This window comes from Microtus oregoni, unplaced genomic scaffold, assembly GCF_018167655.1.
Source record: "Microtus oregoni isolate MIOR12 unplaced genomic scaffold, Mior012 000068F_ref0000429, whole genome shotgun sequence".
In the NCBI taxonomy this organism is placed as follows: domain Eukaryota; kingdom Metazoa; phylum Chordata; class Mammalia; order Rodentia; family Cricetidae; genus Microtus; species Microtus oregoni.
The window spans coordinates 2,114,844-2,133,897 of NW_024543975.1; the positions used below are offsets into that span (position 1 = coordinate 2,114,844).

General features: G+C 41.2%; 1 protein-coding gene across 6 annotated transcripts in view; it reads right to left on the bottom strand.

Annotated features, from left to right (window-relative positions):
- Ttc17 (tetratricopeptide repeat domain 17) overlaps positions 1–19,054 on the bottom strand; it is a 123,542-nt gene that overhangs the window by 25,092 nt on the left and 79,396 nt on the right. For all 6 annotated transcript variants that reach the window (XR_005973363.1, XM_041641319.1, XM_041641320.1 and 3 more), the window contains 4 exons: positions 8,885–9,038; positions 5,495–5,615; positions 3,006–3,165; positions 2,427–2,510 (listed from right to left, as the gene is read on the bottom strand). Coding sequence is in view for 5 of the 6 variants with exons in the window: in XM_041641319.1 (XP_041497253.1) it covers positions 2,427–2,510; positions 3,006–3,165; positions 5,495–5,615; positions 8,885–9,038 (519 nt within the window). In the remaining variant the exon portion in view is untranslated. The remainder of the gene's footprint in view (positions 1–2,426; positions 2,511–3,005; positions 3,166–5,494; positions 5,616–8,884; positions 9,039–19,054) is intronic.

Here is a 19,054-nt window from a genome sequence, read left to right on the forward strand (position 1 = left end):
TAACATCTACTTAGGTATGGTGTACATGTCTGAACTCAAAATACACACACACACACACACAAACACAAGAGAGAGAGAAACTAGTAATTAAAAATATAAGGCTAATAGAATATATTTTAGAATTGGCTATCTTAAACTCCAAAAGTAGATGGGAGTTTTTTATTTTAGCTTTTATTATTATTTTATTCTATTAATTATATTTATTTATTAGACAGGCTCTTTCTATGTAGTTTACTTACTGAGACAGGATCTTTCTACATAAGCTCTGGCTGGCCTAGTGGATTTGCCTTTTCAAAATACAGTTTCAAACTTTTTTCTTTTAGGAATGTTTTTATAAATTATAATTTTAATATTTGCTTGGTTCATTTCTTTAGGACTCCTATTTAATGGGTAATGGGTCTTTTTCTTTCTTTAATAGCTAGCTTTTTAACTTTTACTTTATTTCTTATTTTTAAAATTTTTTTTTGGCATTTTCTGCATTGGGGGTGGTGCTTCTGGTTTGTATTTTTGAAACAAGGGCTTACTGTCTAGTCCATGTTGGCCTTGACCTCACTATGTAGCCCAGAATGCTCGCAAGCCTGTGGTTCTCTACCTGCAGCTCTGCCTCCTTTTGATGAAAAGAATGATCCTGTTTGTGTACTGTCTTTCTTGGGTATTATCCAGCATGCTTGCTTGTGTCTTCATCTGGAAATAATTTCTTTCACTTGGAATTCTTTTGGATATGCCATTGCTTATCCTCCAAACCCCCCCCCCCCCCCCCCCTTTGCCAGCAATCTCATTTTCTAGCTCTCTCAAGCCTAGATAACCTGTTCTTCCAGACTTGCTGGTTCACAGTGGGAGTCCAAGGCTCAGTTCCACCAGCTGTGGGCTCCTTATTGCCCTCCAGACCCCAGCATGGGCTCGGCCTGGGCTCCTCATCATCCTCTAGACCAGCAGATTCTAGTCCTGTCCTCAGTGAGCTCACACTCACACTTGTGAGTGTCTCTAAATGAATACAAAGATCTGTGGACACCTGCTTTGTGTAGGACCAATAGTAACTCAGAAGCATCTTCTCCTGTGCAGGATGGAGCTGTTCTGAAGTGGGGTGATCTCTCCTGGAGACAACTGCTGTGTTAGGAGATAAGTAACAAGGATTCTCTCTTGTTTATCAATACAGAATAATTTGCTTGAATAAGTATCATTGCTAACTCCTTTGAATCAGTTTCTTTGTCATACAACATGCTATTTTAATTAGACATGTTTTACAGAAAAACGAGAACTTGCTAAGTCTTATTTAATTTTATCCTGTCATGTTTCCTTCTATTCTTTTTGATTATCTCTTTCATATTTTTTCCTTCCTGCACCTCCTTTTCCCCCAATCTATCAGCATCTCTTCTGTTGGCTAGCACTCAGGGTGAGAACCCTGTTTTCACACCTTTGCTAACCTCTCCCTGCACTTTCAGTTCTGCTGTGATCTTGATTCACAGTCAGGTGTTTCATGTTATTTTTTAGATTCATGCCAAGAAGGCTAGACTAAACCATGTTTTTGACCCCTGCAGGATCTCTCTGCTGCGTGGTTTCTGCTGGGCCTTGCTGCCCCTGTGTGGTGGTCCCGAGTCTGGGTCACTGCCACTCCTGTGTGGCAGCCCTGAGTCTGTCTACCTTCCTGTCAGGTAGAGGACTTACTTCTGTGAACATATTGGGAAATGACTATCTGAGCCTGCCTTCTGCTTCCACTTCCCATGTGCCTTCTATGTTGATCTCAAGCACTTTTGCAATTTTTACTTATTACTCTTTACATTTGGGTCTGTAGATCGCATCCGTGCCCCACTTTCACTACAAATGGACAATTCCCATGTGTGATACGCAAAGGAAGGCAGTTGTTGCTACATCTGTCATAGCCACACTCAAGTGACTTGCTTTTCTTAATCACTGTTATAAATAACCTCTTTAATATCAGACAGCACCAGAGAGATTCTTAGCTAAAAGTAATCAAATTAAAAATATAACTTCTTCTTAAGGCAGAAAAGTCATCTCTTCAGATCAGAGATTTGAGCCACCTTCTCTGAGCTGTAGGGAAGCAGTACTGCAAATGTGCTTCAGGACTGCAGGGAAAAAGCTACTTTACAAGGTATTTCCTGTCAGTAGTATGTTCGGCCTCACTTCCTGTGCCAGCTCCCCGAGCTCCCAACAGCACCTCTCCACCGAGGCAGAGGAAAGGAGACACTGCTGGCGGGGCACACCTCATCCCAGAAGGTAAAGACGGGTGGAAGAGAGGGAAAGTGGTGATGGAGAAGCTATGAAAGTGAACGAGACAGCCTGAGTGGGGATACTTCACCCTGGGCCTCTGGTCTTGCTAGTCACAGATAAAAGAGGCAAGAGACATGTGGGAACCAACTAAGAAGTCTTAGTAGTCCAACAATCTACTAGCCACTTGGGAGACTTACTTTTTCCAACACCTTGGCGATTCGGGTGCCGATCTGTTCAAGTGACTGCTGTGGATACTGGTCTTTGCCGAGATTCTGCAGTACCTGAAACAGAAGGAGATGGCAGGTGACAGGGCTAAAGAGACCAGATGTGGATGCTGCGTGGTGGAGCATAACATCAGAATACTTTTCTGGGACCTTGCTGTGCCTCTGCTCAGAGCCAGGCTATGAAAGACACTCTTCAGGTGACTGACAGCCCATGGCCCTCTCCCACGTAATAAAAGTTATAGACACATAAAGCAGTCATCACAGCTCCGTCCTAGGGACTGAAAGGAATTGGGCTCAGCCAAAAGCCACACAATTCAGGGCCAAAAAAGGAAGGAAGGAAGGAAGGAAGGAAGGAAGGAAGGAAGGAAGACACATGCACATACCCCTCCCCCATGTATATATACATAATTTAAAAAAGAAAGAACGAACAAACGACAGAAAGAAAGAAAGAAAGAAAGCCAAAAAGAAAGAGCGAGTGAGCAAAAAGAGCCCTGGCCACATCAAAACTGTGAGGCTAACATTTCAACGGCCCGAACAAGGCTGAGTACTCACCTCTGTTAGCTGGCTCTCACCCGTGTAGTGCAGGCTGGCTCTGTTGGACACTCCATGTAAGTGGTCGAGGGTATGCATGCTCGTGGGGAGATTGCCATTGCACAGCGGTTCCATTGCTGGCTGCTGTATAGGTGTGGCAAAGTCTATGTGCTCTGTGATGCTGGAAAATGAAGATGACCACATCAGAAAATCCAAGTAGGTAGAGACAGCTCTAACAATCTGCGGATCTAATTCTATATGGCACTCCCTCACCAGGGAGGGCTTGGTAATAGTGGGTGTTCCTTTTAGGAAACAGAGTAAGACACACAATGGTTCCTCCAGCATGCTTTTCCTTAACTTGCATAAGCACACTTACGCTAAAAAAAAAAGTCATTTATGAGACAGTAAATTTTATGCAGACCCAGATGGACACTCATTGTATTCGGTATCAAATACAAGTATTTCACTTCATGACCTCAAGAAGTTATTTTTTAAATTATAATTTTAAATTATGTATATATACATGGGGGAGGGGTATGTACACGTGTGCAGGTGACCAGAGGGCACAGATATCCCTGGAGCTGGAGTTACAGGTGGCTGTAAACCATCAATATGGATGCTGGAAACTGAACTCTGGCCTTCTAGAAAAGAAGTACATGCCCTTGAATATACAATCATATGCTCTACATATGGTAATTTGGCACTAACAAATTTTACTTTGCAACTTAAATTTAAAGATTTTAACTTACATTTGGGAAACATTTATTGCTCCGTGATTATTTATCTCACACCTGTTGTATATCAGATACCACGAGTACAGCAATTAAGCAAACACAGGCAGTCCCAGTTGTTATGTTACTCATGTCTTAGAAGGGGTAGGATTACAGCTATGACAAGTTATAAGACATGCAATAATGAAAATGTGCCCGAGAGGGTATTTATCTCCTCTGTACCATGAGGAGGGTGGTTACGACAGCTTTCCTGAGACAGCAGAGCTCAAAAAGTCTTTGTGTGAAGCCTATGACTGAGGGGCATGGGCAGAGCAAGAAGAGCTCTCAGTAGGGACAGAGATTGCCAGGCAAGAGGCCTAATGAGGTGACTGCATGCACCTGTGTGGCAGCAGAGTCACTCTGGAAGAGCAGTGTGGAGGCAGAAAAGCAACTCTGAAAAGTTATCGGGAAGTAAAAATAGTAAGAATTGGTAATAGACAAGGCTTGAGGGATGAAGGGAAATAATTTTAAGGATGATAGCCAGGTTTCTGGCCTGCACATGGCTGAATTTATTTCTGAAAAATATGAAATGGAGGAGCTGGAGAGATGGCTCACTTGGTGTGGAAAGGCCTTCTGTTAATGTGTTGCTTTTATTGGTTAATGAATAAAGAAATTGTCTTGGCCTGTGACAGGGCAAAAGAACAGAGCTAGGCAGGGAAAACTAAAATGAATGCTGGGAGAAAGGAGGCAGGGAGCAGTGAGAAGCCATGGAGCCACTGGAGACAGATGCTGGGAATTTTGCCCGGTAAGCCATAGCCTCATGGTGATACACAGATGAACAGAAATGAGTTAAATTAATATGTAAGAGTTAGCTAATAAGAAGCTAGAGCTAATGGGCTAAGCAATGATTTAATGAATACAGTTTCTGTGTGGTTATTTCGGGTCTAAGCAGCTGGGCAGCTGGGAAGAACAAGCGACCTCCAGCAGCCTTCACCAGCACTCACTGGTTAGGAATACACACCAGCTGCTCACACCAAGTGGCTTACAAGCTCCTGCAACCTCCACTCCATGGGACTCTATGCTGTTGTCTGAACTGCATGGCCACCTTCATTCACACATGTACAGATCCATACATATACATTATTAAGAAATAAAAATGAATCGTTAAAAAATGTGAAATGGAGAAACAAAATCAATTTTTTTTTTTTTTAAATGATGGATGCTGCACAAGAAAAGTGTTTTCTTGAGATGGTGGCTATAAATAAGTCTGGGGCTTTGAAGAGTGGTCTGGCCTGGAGATACAAATTTGGGAGGGCTCATCGCCATCTGTGGTGAAGGAAGTTCTAGGAGCAGTCACTGTGACTGAGAAACAAGAAGGAGAGCAGATCTAGGGCACAGCAACACTTCAGGACAGGAAGTCTGCACAAGTCCCCTTGTTTGCTGTCTCTTCACAGGTGCTGGGACATCTCCATTTGCCCCACTTCCCCTGAACATGCACCACATCTGTGCAGTGGGCTCTGTATTCCTAGAGAGTAGGATCTGGTCTTCAATGTGACCTGTGCTACACGAGACTTCTGGTAGCTTGCAAAGTGTGGATGAAGACGGCCTGCAGTTCACCCACTGCTCTTTGCATGGACTGAGCCCATCTAGGCTGTGGGCAGGTAGTAATGGTCATTCTCTGTTGACCACAGTGCTGGAAAGATGGCTCTGCCAGCTACCATTAACACAGACGACATCACCCTGTGGTTCACGGCTGTGGTTCGTGGGTAAGGAAATTCCATGAACATCAAAGATACTCACTCAATGTTTTTTGAAGAAACTGCCAGCCAGGTGCTCACAATGGCAGTTAGCTCTACCCAGCGAAGTTTGAGGCATTCATCTGGACTGGGCCATCCCAAACTCTGGTAGTCACGCTTTTTTCCTGGAAGGAAAGGATGTCATGAATGGACACAGTACAAAGGAATGCCGTTTTCCCTATTGATGACACAACCCAAACTGGCATGTTTTAGTTCTTGTCTTTAGAATGGGTACCACTGACAAACAGATCTAATTAAAATTTTATTATTCATGGCAATGGAAATAAAAATCCTCTCTGAATAAAGTCTTCTCAAAGATAATGAAATAAAACTTGTCTCCTTTGTTGTACTTGAAGTTGGTCAACATGAAGTACAAATTAAGATCCTCTTAGACACTACCAATTTTATCACGTTTAATTTTTACCCTTCTGGGTTTGGATTTTTATGAGGATAACTTTGACTTAATGGAAACAGGTATCTTTAGAGTTGGCATCTAGCCCTGGCACTGTGGCAGTGTGGGCTGGATGCTTTGTTGTAAGGATACTGTAGTGCACTGGAGGCCATTTTAGCAGCACCTATCAACCCATGAGAATTCAGTAGCACAGCCTCCCCAGGAAATATCGTCACACACTGCCAAATGTTCTATGGGTGCAAAACTGCCCCGGGTAGACTCACTGCTACAAAGAAAAGTGTCAGGATGGGATCTACGACAGTGTAAGGTCATAATTTATTCCACGAGTGTTTTTTGTGTATGTTCAGAAGCTGAATTCTATGTTTGCAATTCTTAACCTCACTAGACTTTGTTCCTTACAACTCACAGGAGGAAGCAGCCACAGTTCTCTGGCTGGGGGGGGGGCACAGAGCTGGAACCTAGACACAGGTTACTTGACTCTAACACACACGAGTCCAGTTCCTGTGCTAGTAAAGTCACCACCTTTTTAGCCTGAGTCATTCACTTTACATCATGCCCCGAGAACGAGCAAAACCAAGTCTGATCTGATGGGCTTCTGATGGGGGCAACAGGATGGAAAACCTTAATTCTACTTAGCACTTTTTACACTGTAGGTGTTTACCAGCAAGAGAAAACATCTGAAGTTCAGGCAGGAATTTTAGATTCAGATTTTAATAAAGCAAAAAAGAACAGTTTGGAAGAATTTCAAATTAACTTTAAATAAAGAATACATTTCACAATAAAGCTCATTTTCTTTTTGTATTTAAGAAATTCACTTGAAAAATATTTATTGAGCACCTATTATAAGGGTCTGGGAACTGTGTAACACAGGGGTACACATATGAAGAGGCAGCCTGCTCTGCAGCTCACAGGCTAGTGAGGAAGGCAAACGTGAGCACACTGTTACACCGTACAGCGCAGTGCCTGAGAAGGAACCCAAGAGTTGCACAAATGAAAGAGCAACTAATTCTGTCTGAAGGCAGCAAGGGAGGAATGGCATTTGACTTTAAAGTTTAAGGGTGAGCGCCACAGAGGTGGTATAAGGGCATAAAGGTAGAGGGGACAGCATGTACAAAGGCATAGATAAAATAAGAGCATGGCTGTTTCATAGGTAGCATTGAAGGGTGGAGAGAGGCTGGCTTATAAAGGGTCTTGAATGCCACACTAGGAAGTCTGCACTTTATCTTGTAGGCAGTGGGAAACTTCGAGCCCACATCTCTCCATCTTGTTCACAAGGATATCATAAGAGGATGTTAAATGCCTTGCTGAAATCCAGTTACATTATGTCTATGGCACTTCCCTGGTCTTCCAGTTTAGAAGCCCTAGCCAAAAAAGGAAATGAAATGAGTTCAATGTTATTATTAGCAGTTAGTGTATCTACTATGGCTCACAATGATCTCCACTCCTCCCCACAGGTTTACAGACATTTGCTCAATAATTTGCTTTAGAACTTGGACATGATTTACTAGAAGGCTATTAGCTGGCAGTGGACAGAATCCATACTGATTTAAACTGGGCTACTAACCCCCTGTAGTATTTTTGCACCCTCTCCATCCTGCATTCTCTTTTAAGAATAGTACGTACCTTCATGATTTGCAAGTACCTTCAATGTTCCACTAGAACCTACCAAGCTGAGATCATTTGAAACTGCTTAAGTGGGACCATGGCGTAGCTCCAAAGTAGTGGAGCTATCTAATACGAGCAAGGTCCTCACTTCAATCCCCAAGCACCACAAGCAAGCAAGCAAGTAAGTAAGCACACACCTGCCCAGATGTTCTCATATAATCTCAGCCATATCAGCTTTAAAATTCCCTTTGTAAGAAGGTTTCTTTAAAGTAATACAGGATCATTAGAAAATGTCTGTAAAATGAACAGGCCACAGAGAAGAAAACTACAAATGGTCTACAATTTTCTCAGGACCCACAGAGAACATCTGCCGGGCTCTGGTCACCTGCTTCTACACACGTGTCAACACACTTGCTTGATAGGCCAAGTGCAGTTGATCTAAGAGGCCATCAACTCCACGGGATGGACTACTTCAGACAATTTATGACAGAAAAATCCTGCCAACTATTACATATAGTCAGTGATATACACATACAACTATACATACTGTGATAAGCATCTCATATATCAGAGACATTGAAATATGAAAAAATACCAGTTGACGAAATACAGTGTGTTTAACTCTCAAATTGGAAACATCCTTATGCCATTCATAAACTGTCTTTACTCATTTGCTGTGTTGTGTTTCTCTGGTGTACAGCAGATGCCACAGACATGCAATATTTAGGCTGCTATCGGCTGTTACTATAAGGAGCCCCCTGTAATCAACATCTCTGTCTACATGTCTTTGGTGACTACAAGGCAACTTTCCTAGAGTGTGTTAACAGAAGAAGAATAATTGGTACGTTCTAAATTCCTTTGACTCATCTAGCCAAACTAACCACACAGTTGCTCTGCTAATTTTTATTTAGAGACAATGTGGCAAGAACAAGTCTCCGCTGTCTATATTTACTCTCCCATAGTTGCTACTGACTGGACATATCTTACTAAGGTGCACCCTGGGCTTGGACAATATATTCTATTCTATATATTCTACTATTGCCCTCTGCTTTAGTCAGCACATTTAACCAGATAAATAAGACAGATTTTAATGAATTGAATTTCAGTCTAAGATAGTAAAAATATTCCTTTAAGAGGAAATATTATGTTTTTAAAAGAAGAATTCTATCACCACCATTTAACTACTGGGGGAGAAAAGAGTCACCTGAGTGTATGACAGTGGCCTTTAACCCAAATAGTTAATGCTTAAAAATCAAAGAATTTCTGATATGGTCCTTTTATCGTCTCATCTGAACTGCTCTAAGTCACAGAACACATTCCTTGTGAGAGAGACAGTGGCTTGAAAGGAGAACTGAGATCTGACACATCCTCACTTACCTTGGGGTCCCGGAGATGCCACCTTCGGGCCAGTGATCTCTAAGTTTGCTTGGTAACGCTGTCCACTTTCCACCTGATTGGACTCTACTTTTTTCCCAGGAGGTTTTTTATGATCCCCTTTGGGTTTCTTTACACGTTTGACCTGGAATGTGATCTGGAAATCAAAAATGTTAGAAAAAAAATTGAGACCAAAGAGTGAATCTGTCTCTCACTATATATTTCAGTGGTTTTAAGGATACCCCAGTGCACCAGAACTTGATAAGATTCTACTTCTGAAGACACCACACACTTTGGTCAGAGGACATGGAAAATCAAGTTGATACTGACCAGAAAGCTTCCTCCTCACTGGCTACCTTTCCTAGCACCAAAAAAGGACAATGCAGGCTATTAGAGGAAAAAAAGTCACTGATGACTTTATTCAGCTGTGAAGAGTAACAACCTGCATGGCAAGATATGTTCATGGGTGCAATATTGTCATGGATACGATGGGGTAACCAAACTGCTACCTTACTGGGCTTAGGATCTGCTCCATAGGAGGGAATGAACGCCTAGTTCCTGGGGGTAGGGTGGGCTGAACCCATTACTATTGTGCTAAATGGACACAGTATCAACATGCCTTTGAAATCTGTACCTATATACTCATTGATAGTGTAGTTCTGAGACTGCAGCAGAGAAGTTTCTTTGTGTGGTGAATGTAGGGATAAGTCCCGCCCCTTAGGGGGCGTGTTCGCCTCGGGCTAATGTCTGCCTATAAATTTGGCGAGCAAGCTCCGAGCGCTTGCTTCTGCTTTCCTGGTCTCCGCGGGAACGGTGGTTCTGTAAGTCTATTTCTACATTAAAGCTATATATATATTTTTACACTCTGTCTGCATTCATTTACGCCGTTACATTTTGGCGTCCAACGTCGGGCTATTTTGCCCCCGACTCAAGCGGGCAGCCCGCTAGCTAACACAGCACCCTCCCCGGTGCTGTTTTTCAGTTCGTGACTCCGGCCCCAGTGCCGAGTCCGAGACACACTCGCGACACAGGCCCATTCTGCCTGCCTTGGCTAAGTTTTGCAGCGGAACCCCACTGCCTGAATTAGCAGAAGCTCAAGTACTTGCGGTTTTGCAACAAAAGCTGCCACAGCGTCAGATTTGGTCTGTTACAAAGTGACTTGGCCGGTTGTGGTGGCCCACGCAGGTAGGATTTGCTGAAGGAGGCAGAGGCAGGAGGATCACAAGTTTGAGGCCGGCCAGGCAGTGGTAGAGCACGCCTTTAATCCCAGCACTTGGGAAGCAGAGGCAGGCAGATCTCTGTGAGTTTGAGGCCTGCCAGGCCTTGGTAGTGCACGCCTTCAATCCCAGCACTTGGGAGGCAGAGACAGGCGGATCTCTGTGAGTTCAAGGCCAGCCTGGTCTACAAGAGCTAGTTCTAGGACAGGCTCCAAAAACACAGAGACCACCACTGGCAGGAACCGATCTTTGCAGGTAAAAAAATTTTCTTTTATAAATAAAATGTCTGAACACATTACTATTCAAGAATTTAATGATTTTTTTTAATTGTACCATGTGGGAGATTTTACAAGAGGTGTCTATCACCCCACATATATGGATCCTTCTGGGATTCGTAGTTTTCATTGGCACCAAATGGTTTGATAATAGAAATATGATAAAGTCTTTACGAGACGAATCCAGGATTCTTAAGGTAGAGATTGAACGCTTAAAAACAATTGAGAATGATAACAATCTTCTCAAGAATCAGTTTGAAGTTCTCCAGGCTGATAACAATCTTCTCAAGAATCAGGTTGAAGTTCTCCAGACTGATAACAATCTTTTCGAGAATCGGTTTGAAGTTCTCCAGGCTGATAACAATCTTCTCAAGAATCAGGTTGAAGTTCTTCAGGCTGATGTTAAGGAGAAATTCATTACTATGGAAGAGGGAACAGCTGATCTGGACCATAAGATTCAGTCCCTTTCTGTTGGAAATGAAACATTAACTGAGAGAATCAAAACTGCTGAATGTGACAATCGGATTTTGTCTAAAGCTTATGACAGATTGACGGAAAGATTGTCAATACAAGAAGGCACGGTTTATGCCATAAAAATTATGTCCAAAGATGAGATGTTATCTCTAACGGACAAACTTCATATTTTAGAATCCTCAATGAAGGCTTTGGAACATAATTCTGGACAGGAGATTCAGACATTGCAGAAAGCAATGGTGAATAGAATTGAAAAGATTGAGGAATTTCTAAATTCTGATGAGGAAGAGCAAAGGGTAGAAAGGAAAATTTTAACTACATCTGTGGGTAAGTCTCTCCGGGACAATTTCCACAAAGCTCTACCTACAGCTCTACCTGCCTTTCCAGTAATAACAACAGAGAAGGTGATTGGTTCCAAAAACCCTAGGGTCATCAAGGAGGATACATGGGAACCTGTGCGTATGAATGATCTCAAGGAAATAAAACAGGCTGTCATGACTTTTGGGATGCAAGCCTCTTTTGTTAAGGAGATGCTAAGATCTTGGGCCACGACAAGCAGAGCAACCCCCTCGGACTGGCTCCAGCTGAGCTCTGCGGTACTGGAGAGTGGACCGCAATTGAAATGGAAATGCTTATTCAGGCAAGAGGCTAGACTCTTAGAACAGCAGGAAAAAGCGAAGGGAATTGACATTTCCCTAGATCAAATTCTAGGTGAAGGGCTCTTTTCTGATCCTCAGGAACAAGCTAATTTGGATGAAAACACACTCTCCATGTGTACTACAGCAGCCTTAAGGGCTTGGGACAGGGTACAAGACCCAGGACAGAGAATGGAATCATTTGTCAGAGTTAAACAGGGTCAGAGAGAACCCTTTAGTGACTTTTTACAAAGATTAACTAAGGCTGTACAAATAGGAATATCTGACCCAGAAGCAAGACGTATAATGATTGAGTCTTTGGCTTATGAAAATGCAAATGTGGAATGCAAAAGGATTTTGGGTCCTTTAAAGCTCAGATCAGCACCGTTGGAAGAATGGGTCTTGCATACACTCAATGTTGATACATTTGATTATGGCACTGAAGCATGGGTAGAAGAAGCAATTTCCAATGGTAAAAGGAGACACCAGAATACCAAATGTTTTAATTGTGGAAAAATGGGTCATATTAAAAGGAATTGTAAACAACGGATTTTCAGAAATAATAATAATAATAATAATGCATCTTTCAGAAATAATAATAATAATGCATCTTCTAGAAATAACAGAAATAGGAGGACTCAGCCTTCAGGTTTATGTAGAAGATGTGGAAAGGGCAGACATTGGACGAATGAATGCAGGTCTACAAGAGATAGACAAGGCAACCTGATACAGCCGGGAAACGTGAGAGGGGGGGCCTCACAGGCCCCCATGGCAAACATGGTTCAGTCATATCCAGTTTCTGCAGAGAACGTGCCTCATCAGGACAATTAGGAAGCCCCATGCCTACTGTTACAAGCAATAATGATCAGAAAGATAAGTTACGTGTGTTTTGGCAAACTTCTATAAATGATCAAAGACCTAAACTGAGAGTGTGTGTAAATGGCATTTTTATTACTGGCCTGCTGGACACAGGTGCTGATGTAAGTATCATTACCCCAGAATCTTGGCATCCGTATTGGCCTCTTCAGAATGTAAATGTTCAGCTCCTAGGAATTGGAACCCTATCTCGAGTAAGGCAGAGCACGAGATGGGTTGAATGTATAGGGCCAGAGGGACAAATAGGAAAATTAAAGCCATATGTAGCCAATATTGCAATGAATTTATGGGGTCGTGACCTATTACAACAATGGAATACTGAAATTAACATTCCTGCTAAATCTAGAGCCTATATTTCTGAGAATAATATTAAAAGATATTACAAACTGAGAAAACCGGCCATTCGGGCTGTAAAAGAACAAGCAATTGATGTCCCTTCAGAGATACCAACAGCCTTGCCTCTAAAATGGTTGACTGAGAAACCAATTTGGACAAAGCAATGGCCTTTAGCTGAGGAAAAGTTACAGGCTTTAGAACAGCTGGTACAAGAACAATTAGATGCTGGACATATAGAAGAATCTACCAGCCCTTGGAATTCTCCTGTATTTGTGGTTAAGAAAAAATCAGGTAAATGGAGAATGGTGACAGATCTCAGGGCCATCAACAAGGTTATTCAACCTATGGGCCCTCTGCAATCTGGAATTCCTTTGCCCTCTTTATTACCAAAAGGATGGCCTCTCATAGTTATTGATTTAAAGGATTGTTTTTTCACTATACCTTTGCAAAAAGAAGATAGAGAAAAATTTGCCTTCACAGTGCCTACTTATAACAATTCTCAACCTTCGAGGAGGTACCACTGGACCGTTCTCCCCCAGGGTATGTTAAATAGCCCCTCCCTGTGCCAATATTTTGTGAACCAACCATTGCAAATAATACGCAAGAAATTTCCCAAATCTATAGTATACCATTACATGGACGACATCTTGTTATCCGATTCAAACATGGATACCTTGAACAGACTGTTTGAAGAAATAAAGATACTTTTACCTAAATGGGGATTGCAATTAGCTCCTGAAAAGATTCAGAAGGGAGATTCTGTTAATTATTTAGGTTATAAAATAGGTTTGCAAAAAATTAAGACACAAAAAGCACAAATTAGGAGAGATCGCCTACGGACTCTTAATGACTTTCAAAGACTGTTAGGAGACATTTCCAGTCTACGACCAGCTATTGGAATAACACCTGATTTAATAATTCATTTGAACAAAACCTTGGATGGTGATAAAGATTTAAACAGTCCCAGAGAATTAACAGCTGAAGCAGAAAAGGAACTGACAATGATTGAGGAAAAATTACAACAGGCACATGTGGACAGGGTGAATCCAGAGCTCGATTGTATTCTCGTCATACTACCATCAAAAATTTCTCCTACAGGAATTTTAATGCAGAGAGATGATATTATTTTGGAATGGATCTTTTTACCACATAAACCAAGTAAGAAACTGAAAACTTATGTGGAAAAAGTCTCTGAGTTAATTATAAAAGGCAAGCTGAGACTTCGTCAACTAGCAGGCATAGACCCAGCAGAAATTATAGTGCCTTTCACTGCTGATGAACTAAAGAAATTATGGGAAGATAATGAACCATGGCAAAGAGCTTGTGCTAATTTCTTGGGAGACATTAATAACAACTATCCAAAAAGCAAGCGGCTTAACTTCATAAAGAGAACTTCTTGGATTCTTCCTCGAATCGTCCGTGATGCTCCAATAACTGGAGCCCGTACATTCTATACTGATGCCAATAAATCAGGGAAGGCAGGTTACAAATCAGAAGACTTGGATAAGGTGGAACAAAGTCCGTATACTTCTGTCCAGAAGGCGGAATTATATGCCATTCTTATGGTGCTAAGGGATTTTAAAGAACCTATTAATATAGTTACAGATTCACAATACGCAGAAAGAGTTATTTTACATATTGAAACTGCTGAATTTATACCTGATGATACTGAACTAACCTCATTGTTCCTCCAGGTTCAAGATTTGATCAGGAACAGGCTTTGCCCTATATATATAACACACATCCGATCCCATACGGGTCTGCCAGGTCCTCTAGCACAAGGTAATGCAGAAATTGATCAATTATTGATTGGTAGTGTGCTACAAGCCTCTGAATTTCATAAAAAACATCATGTTAATAGCAAAGGTTTGAAGAAAGAGTTTTCAATTACATGGCAACAAGCTAAGGAGATTGTAAAGAAATGCCCTACTTGCTCTTTCTATAACCAAACGCCACTGCCTGCAGGGGCTAATCCAAAGGGCACCCAAAGGAATGAAATCTGGCAGATGGATGTGTTCCACTTTGCAGAATTTGGCAAATTAAAATATGTACACCACACCATAGACACATATTCAGGTTTTCAATGGGCTACTGCCCTGAGCTCAGAAAAGGCTGATTCAGTAATCACACATTTATTGGAAGTTATGGCCATCATGGGTATACCTGCACAAATAAAGACAGATAATGGTCCAGCATATGTATCTAAGAAAATGAAACGCTTTTTTGATTATTATAATATAAAACACATTACAGGTATACCAAATAATCCTACAGGTCAGGCAGTTATAGAAAGATCAAATCGTACTATAAAGGATATGCTGAACAAACAGAAAGGGACTGAAAATACCCCCAGAAATAGATTACATAATGCTTTACTAACCTTGAATTTTCTTAACGCTAATGAGAAAGGAACGACAGCAGCAGAAAGACATTGGATAATGGAAAAGTCTGCTGAACTAAATCAACCGATTTATTTCAAAGATGTGCTGACCTCTCAGTGGAAGCCAGGAGATGTGCTACGTTGGGGAAGGGGTTTTGCTCTTGTTTCCACAGGAGAAGAAAAATTGTGGATACCATCAAAATTAATAAAGTTTCGATTTGAAGAGGAGAAACCTCTTGGAAAGGAGAAATGACAACTCATCCACAACGATGATATTCATACAGGTGGTAAGAAAAACATATAGAATGGGGGCAGGGTTCTGTTCTTATCTCCACAGGAAAACACTCATCGTTGAGAAATTCAAGGGACCCTGGATGTTTGGATACTGACAGATGGAAAAATACCTGCCCAATAGGAAATATCAAGACAACTGAATGGGTTGTGTAAGTAATATTAAACCATATTTCTAAATTTATAAAGCTGGTTTTGAAGTTGGACTCTGGCTCAGTCCCTCTCCAATTCCAAGCCTGTTAGTAAGAGAAAAACCCAGAGTTTCTGGAGTTTCTGTCTCATGTCAAGAGCCATGATATGGGACAGAAAGAAATATGAGTTTAGAAAACATCTTTGCTTCTCTTCATATCTATCATACTTTTCATTGAATATATCTATCATGTCTTTCATTGAATATATATATATGTCTATATGATTAATGTTTAAGTTTTTCATAATGAACAATGAGTTTTTCCTGAAGTGACATTTGAAGTTTCCAGGAAGAAGATGGGGCCCCATAACAACAACTCCACCTGGTTGATATGACGTCATGATACTGATAGCGCTACTACAAGACCTGCTTTTGGTACCAGCTGCACAAGACAGTTCCAACTTGGTTAGCTGAAATGGTGCACATCTTATACAACATTTTGGCCAGACCTGCACGAAAATACTCAGAGACTATTTGCAATTTTAAAAGACATTATCTTGAAATTTAACCATCATTTTACTTTCACAGGATCCCCCAGAAAGAACGTCGCCCCTATGACAGCTGGAAGTAATTCTAGAGAACGACGTCCCCTCTCCCAGTAAAGTTTGCCCTTGGGTTTAGGGACATCATTTAGGGGTTGATTATAATTAGTATATGATTGAGGGTTGGGAGAGGAATTTTATAAGCTCAAGGATCATTTTGAAAAAAAAAAAAAAAAAAGAAGGAATGATGGGATAATAGATTTATAATTGTGAGTTACTGCTTTTAGACAAATATATTGGTATCAATTCTTGTATAATGAAACAAAGTTAAATTATATGGACTATTGTACGCATGCATGTTTCTACCTCTGTTTAAAACATTTTTATGTATTGACATATATTGTATTGATATATATATTGTATATATTTACCATATTGCAGTGTACATTTCTACCTCTGATTAAGATACTTATATAATATTTGTGTATTGATATATATTTACCTACTGCAATGTATATTTGTACATTGTTTATATTTGGAGGTCATTGTCCTCATTTGTTTCACAGTCGTTTATTGTCTTAGTCTTTAAGTTAGATAGATATTGAGAATTATATAGACTAATTGTCATCTAAGTTTGTCATTTATAATTAGACTAATCAGGTTCTTTAGATATATAGAGATTATACTCAGTATAGATAGATAATCTTCAACCTCTTCAAAGAGCTGTAGAAAATGGCCTTTAATCTAACTCAGAGTTTCGTGATAGTGAGACACAATTGCTCCTGGCAACACCGCTCTATTCCCGAGAGAATGTTGAGCACCAAAAACACTCCACCTGGAGCCTTTCTATTTGGCAGAACTGGCCTTTGGGCAAAGAAATGCCCATACCTCAACCACTGACACAGATACAGAGCGTGCATCAATGGATAAAACAGGACTGTCATATCCTGCCAAGACAGGGTAAGATAGTTTTGAAAAGTTCCTTGCCTTTAATAATGGTATGTCAGTTATGTTAGGCCTTAGCCAAAATTGGTTGACTCAACGTTGCAAACGAGACTTTGGGTGATTGCCCAGGTAGTCAGTTGTCTCTGTCAATTGTTGCACATTTTGGATATATCTCGTTTGTTGAGTAGTGTTTATTCCCTTCTCAGATCTTTGACTGAGTTGAAGATTATATAATTGTAGTTACTCTTTACATTATTTGGACTCCTTGAGATAGAATGTTTAGCAAAGCTTTTGTTCTCAATATTGTTTGTTATATTTATTATTTGTTGTTATTGTATGTAGTTGTATTTGGTTTAGTTCTGTCTTATTTAGACAAAAAGGGGGAGATGTAGGGATAAGTCCCGCCCCTTAGGGGGCGTGTTCGCCTCGGGCTAATGTCTGCCTATAAATTTGGCGAGCAAGCTCCGAGCGCTTGCTTCTGCTTTCCTGGTCTCCGCGGGAACGGTGGTTCTGTAAGTCTATTTCTACATTAAAGCTATATATATATTTTTACACTCTGTCTGCATTCATTTACGCCGTTACAGGTGAATGTGGTTAACTCAGAACTGGCCAAGACACAGAGTGTTCATCCACAGTGGGGCAGCTATATCTTACCTCCTCACAGGCTCAGGACAGCTGAGGAAGAGAGCGCGGAAAGACTAAGAGCCAGGGGTAAGGGTAAGGCACCACGTGGGCTGAACACTGCAGTGGATGGTCCCCTACTCATTTTTCTATGTGTACTCAAATGGGACTGGGTAGGTTACTAGGGGGAAAAAAGAGGTTGAGAGTTCTGGGTCTTAGAGGAGTTAGAGGGGGTAAATACAATAAAAATATATATACATATGAGATTTTCAAAGAATATTATACTCAAAAAATAACCTGGATGCATACACTAATTACCCAGTTTGGTTGCTGTACATTCACACTGTGTACATGTGTGGAAACAGCCACTGGAGATAAAAATAAATGTTTATATGTACATTTTACCATAAATATGAATAATTATTATGGATCAATTAAAAATCTCTGTGTGTGAGATGTGAGTACATGTGTGTGCTCATTTATGTTTGTGTGGGTCTCATCATAGGCCAGCTGGTCTGAGAGCTTCAGGGATGCTCCTGCCTCTGCTTCCTTCTCCCTGCGGGAATGCTGGGAGAAGACATTTGTGCTCCAGGGGCTGTGAGCACTCCAGAGGGTTCATGAGTGCACTGGAACAGACAGTGCTTCTATACACTGACACATGCCCTAGCTTCCAATTAAAAACATTTAGATAGATAGTTTGAAAAAGAAAAATACCTTCCAAAAGCCAGTCCTGTTAAGTTTCCCTTAAGCTTATTATTATTAGTAGTATTAGTCTGAACAATCTCGCTATGTTGCCCGCGTTAATTTTGAATTCCTGGGCTTATGTCATCCTCCTGCTTCAGCTTACTGAGTACCGAGATTACAGGTGTGTGCTGCATCTGGCTAAGTTTAATTTTAAAGATCTAATGAAAACTTGGTAGTGAAATGACAAAATAACCTGGTCCTTACGAGCACACAGACACTAAGAGAAGCACCGCATCTGCCCCAAGTCTGTGGCTTTGAGGGGCTTCATACCCCTCCCCTTCCTCTCCCTTCCCAGACATCAGCAATGTTTATACAAATGAAATGCTTCCTGGAAAAGTCTGGTGTGAAGAGTGTCCTGGAATGTGGAGTCCAGTAGAGCATGTACCCAAAAACTTCACACTTGGCCATTAGGAGTTCCCCAAAGAGCTGGGTCTATTTCATGAGGACTGAGATGGTGAACTCTTCATGTACACGTTTGTGTGTTTATGAACATACTGGTATGCATGGGTATGGAGGTCAGAGGACAACTTGAAGTATACACTTTCAGGAGCTGTTTATTTTATTTTTGAGATGGGGGTCTTCATTGGGGTTCCCGATAAGGCTAGGGTGGCTGGCCAGCAAGCCACAGAGATTCTCCTGCCTTTGCCACCCCAGTGCTGGCAAGACAAGCACGTGGCACTATGCTTGGTTTGTGGCCTTTGGGGAGT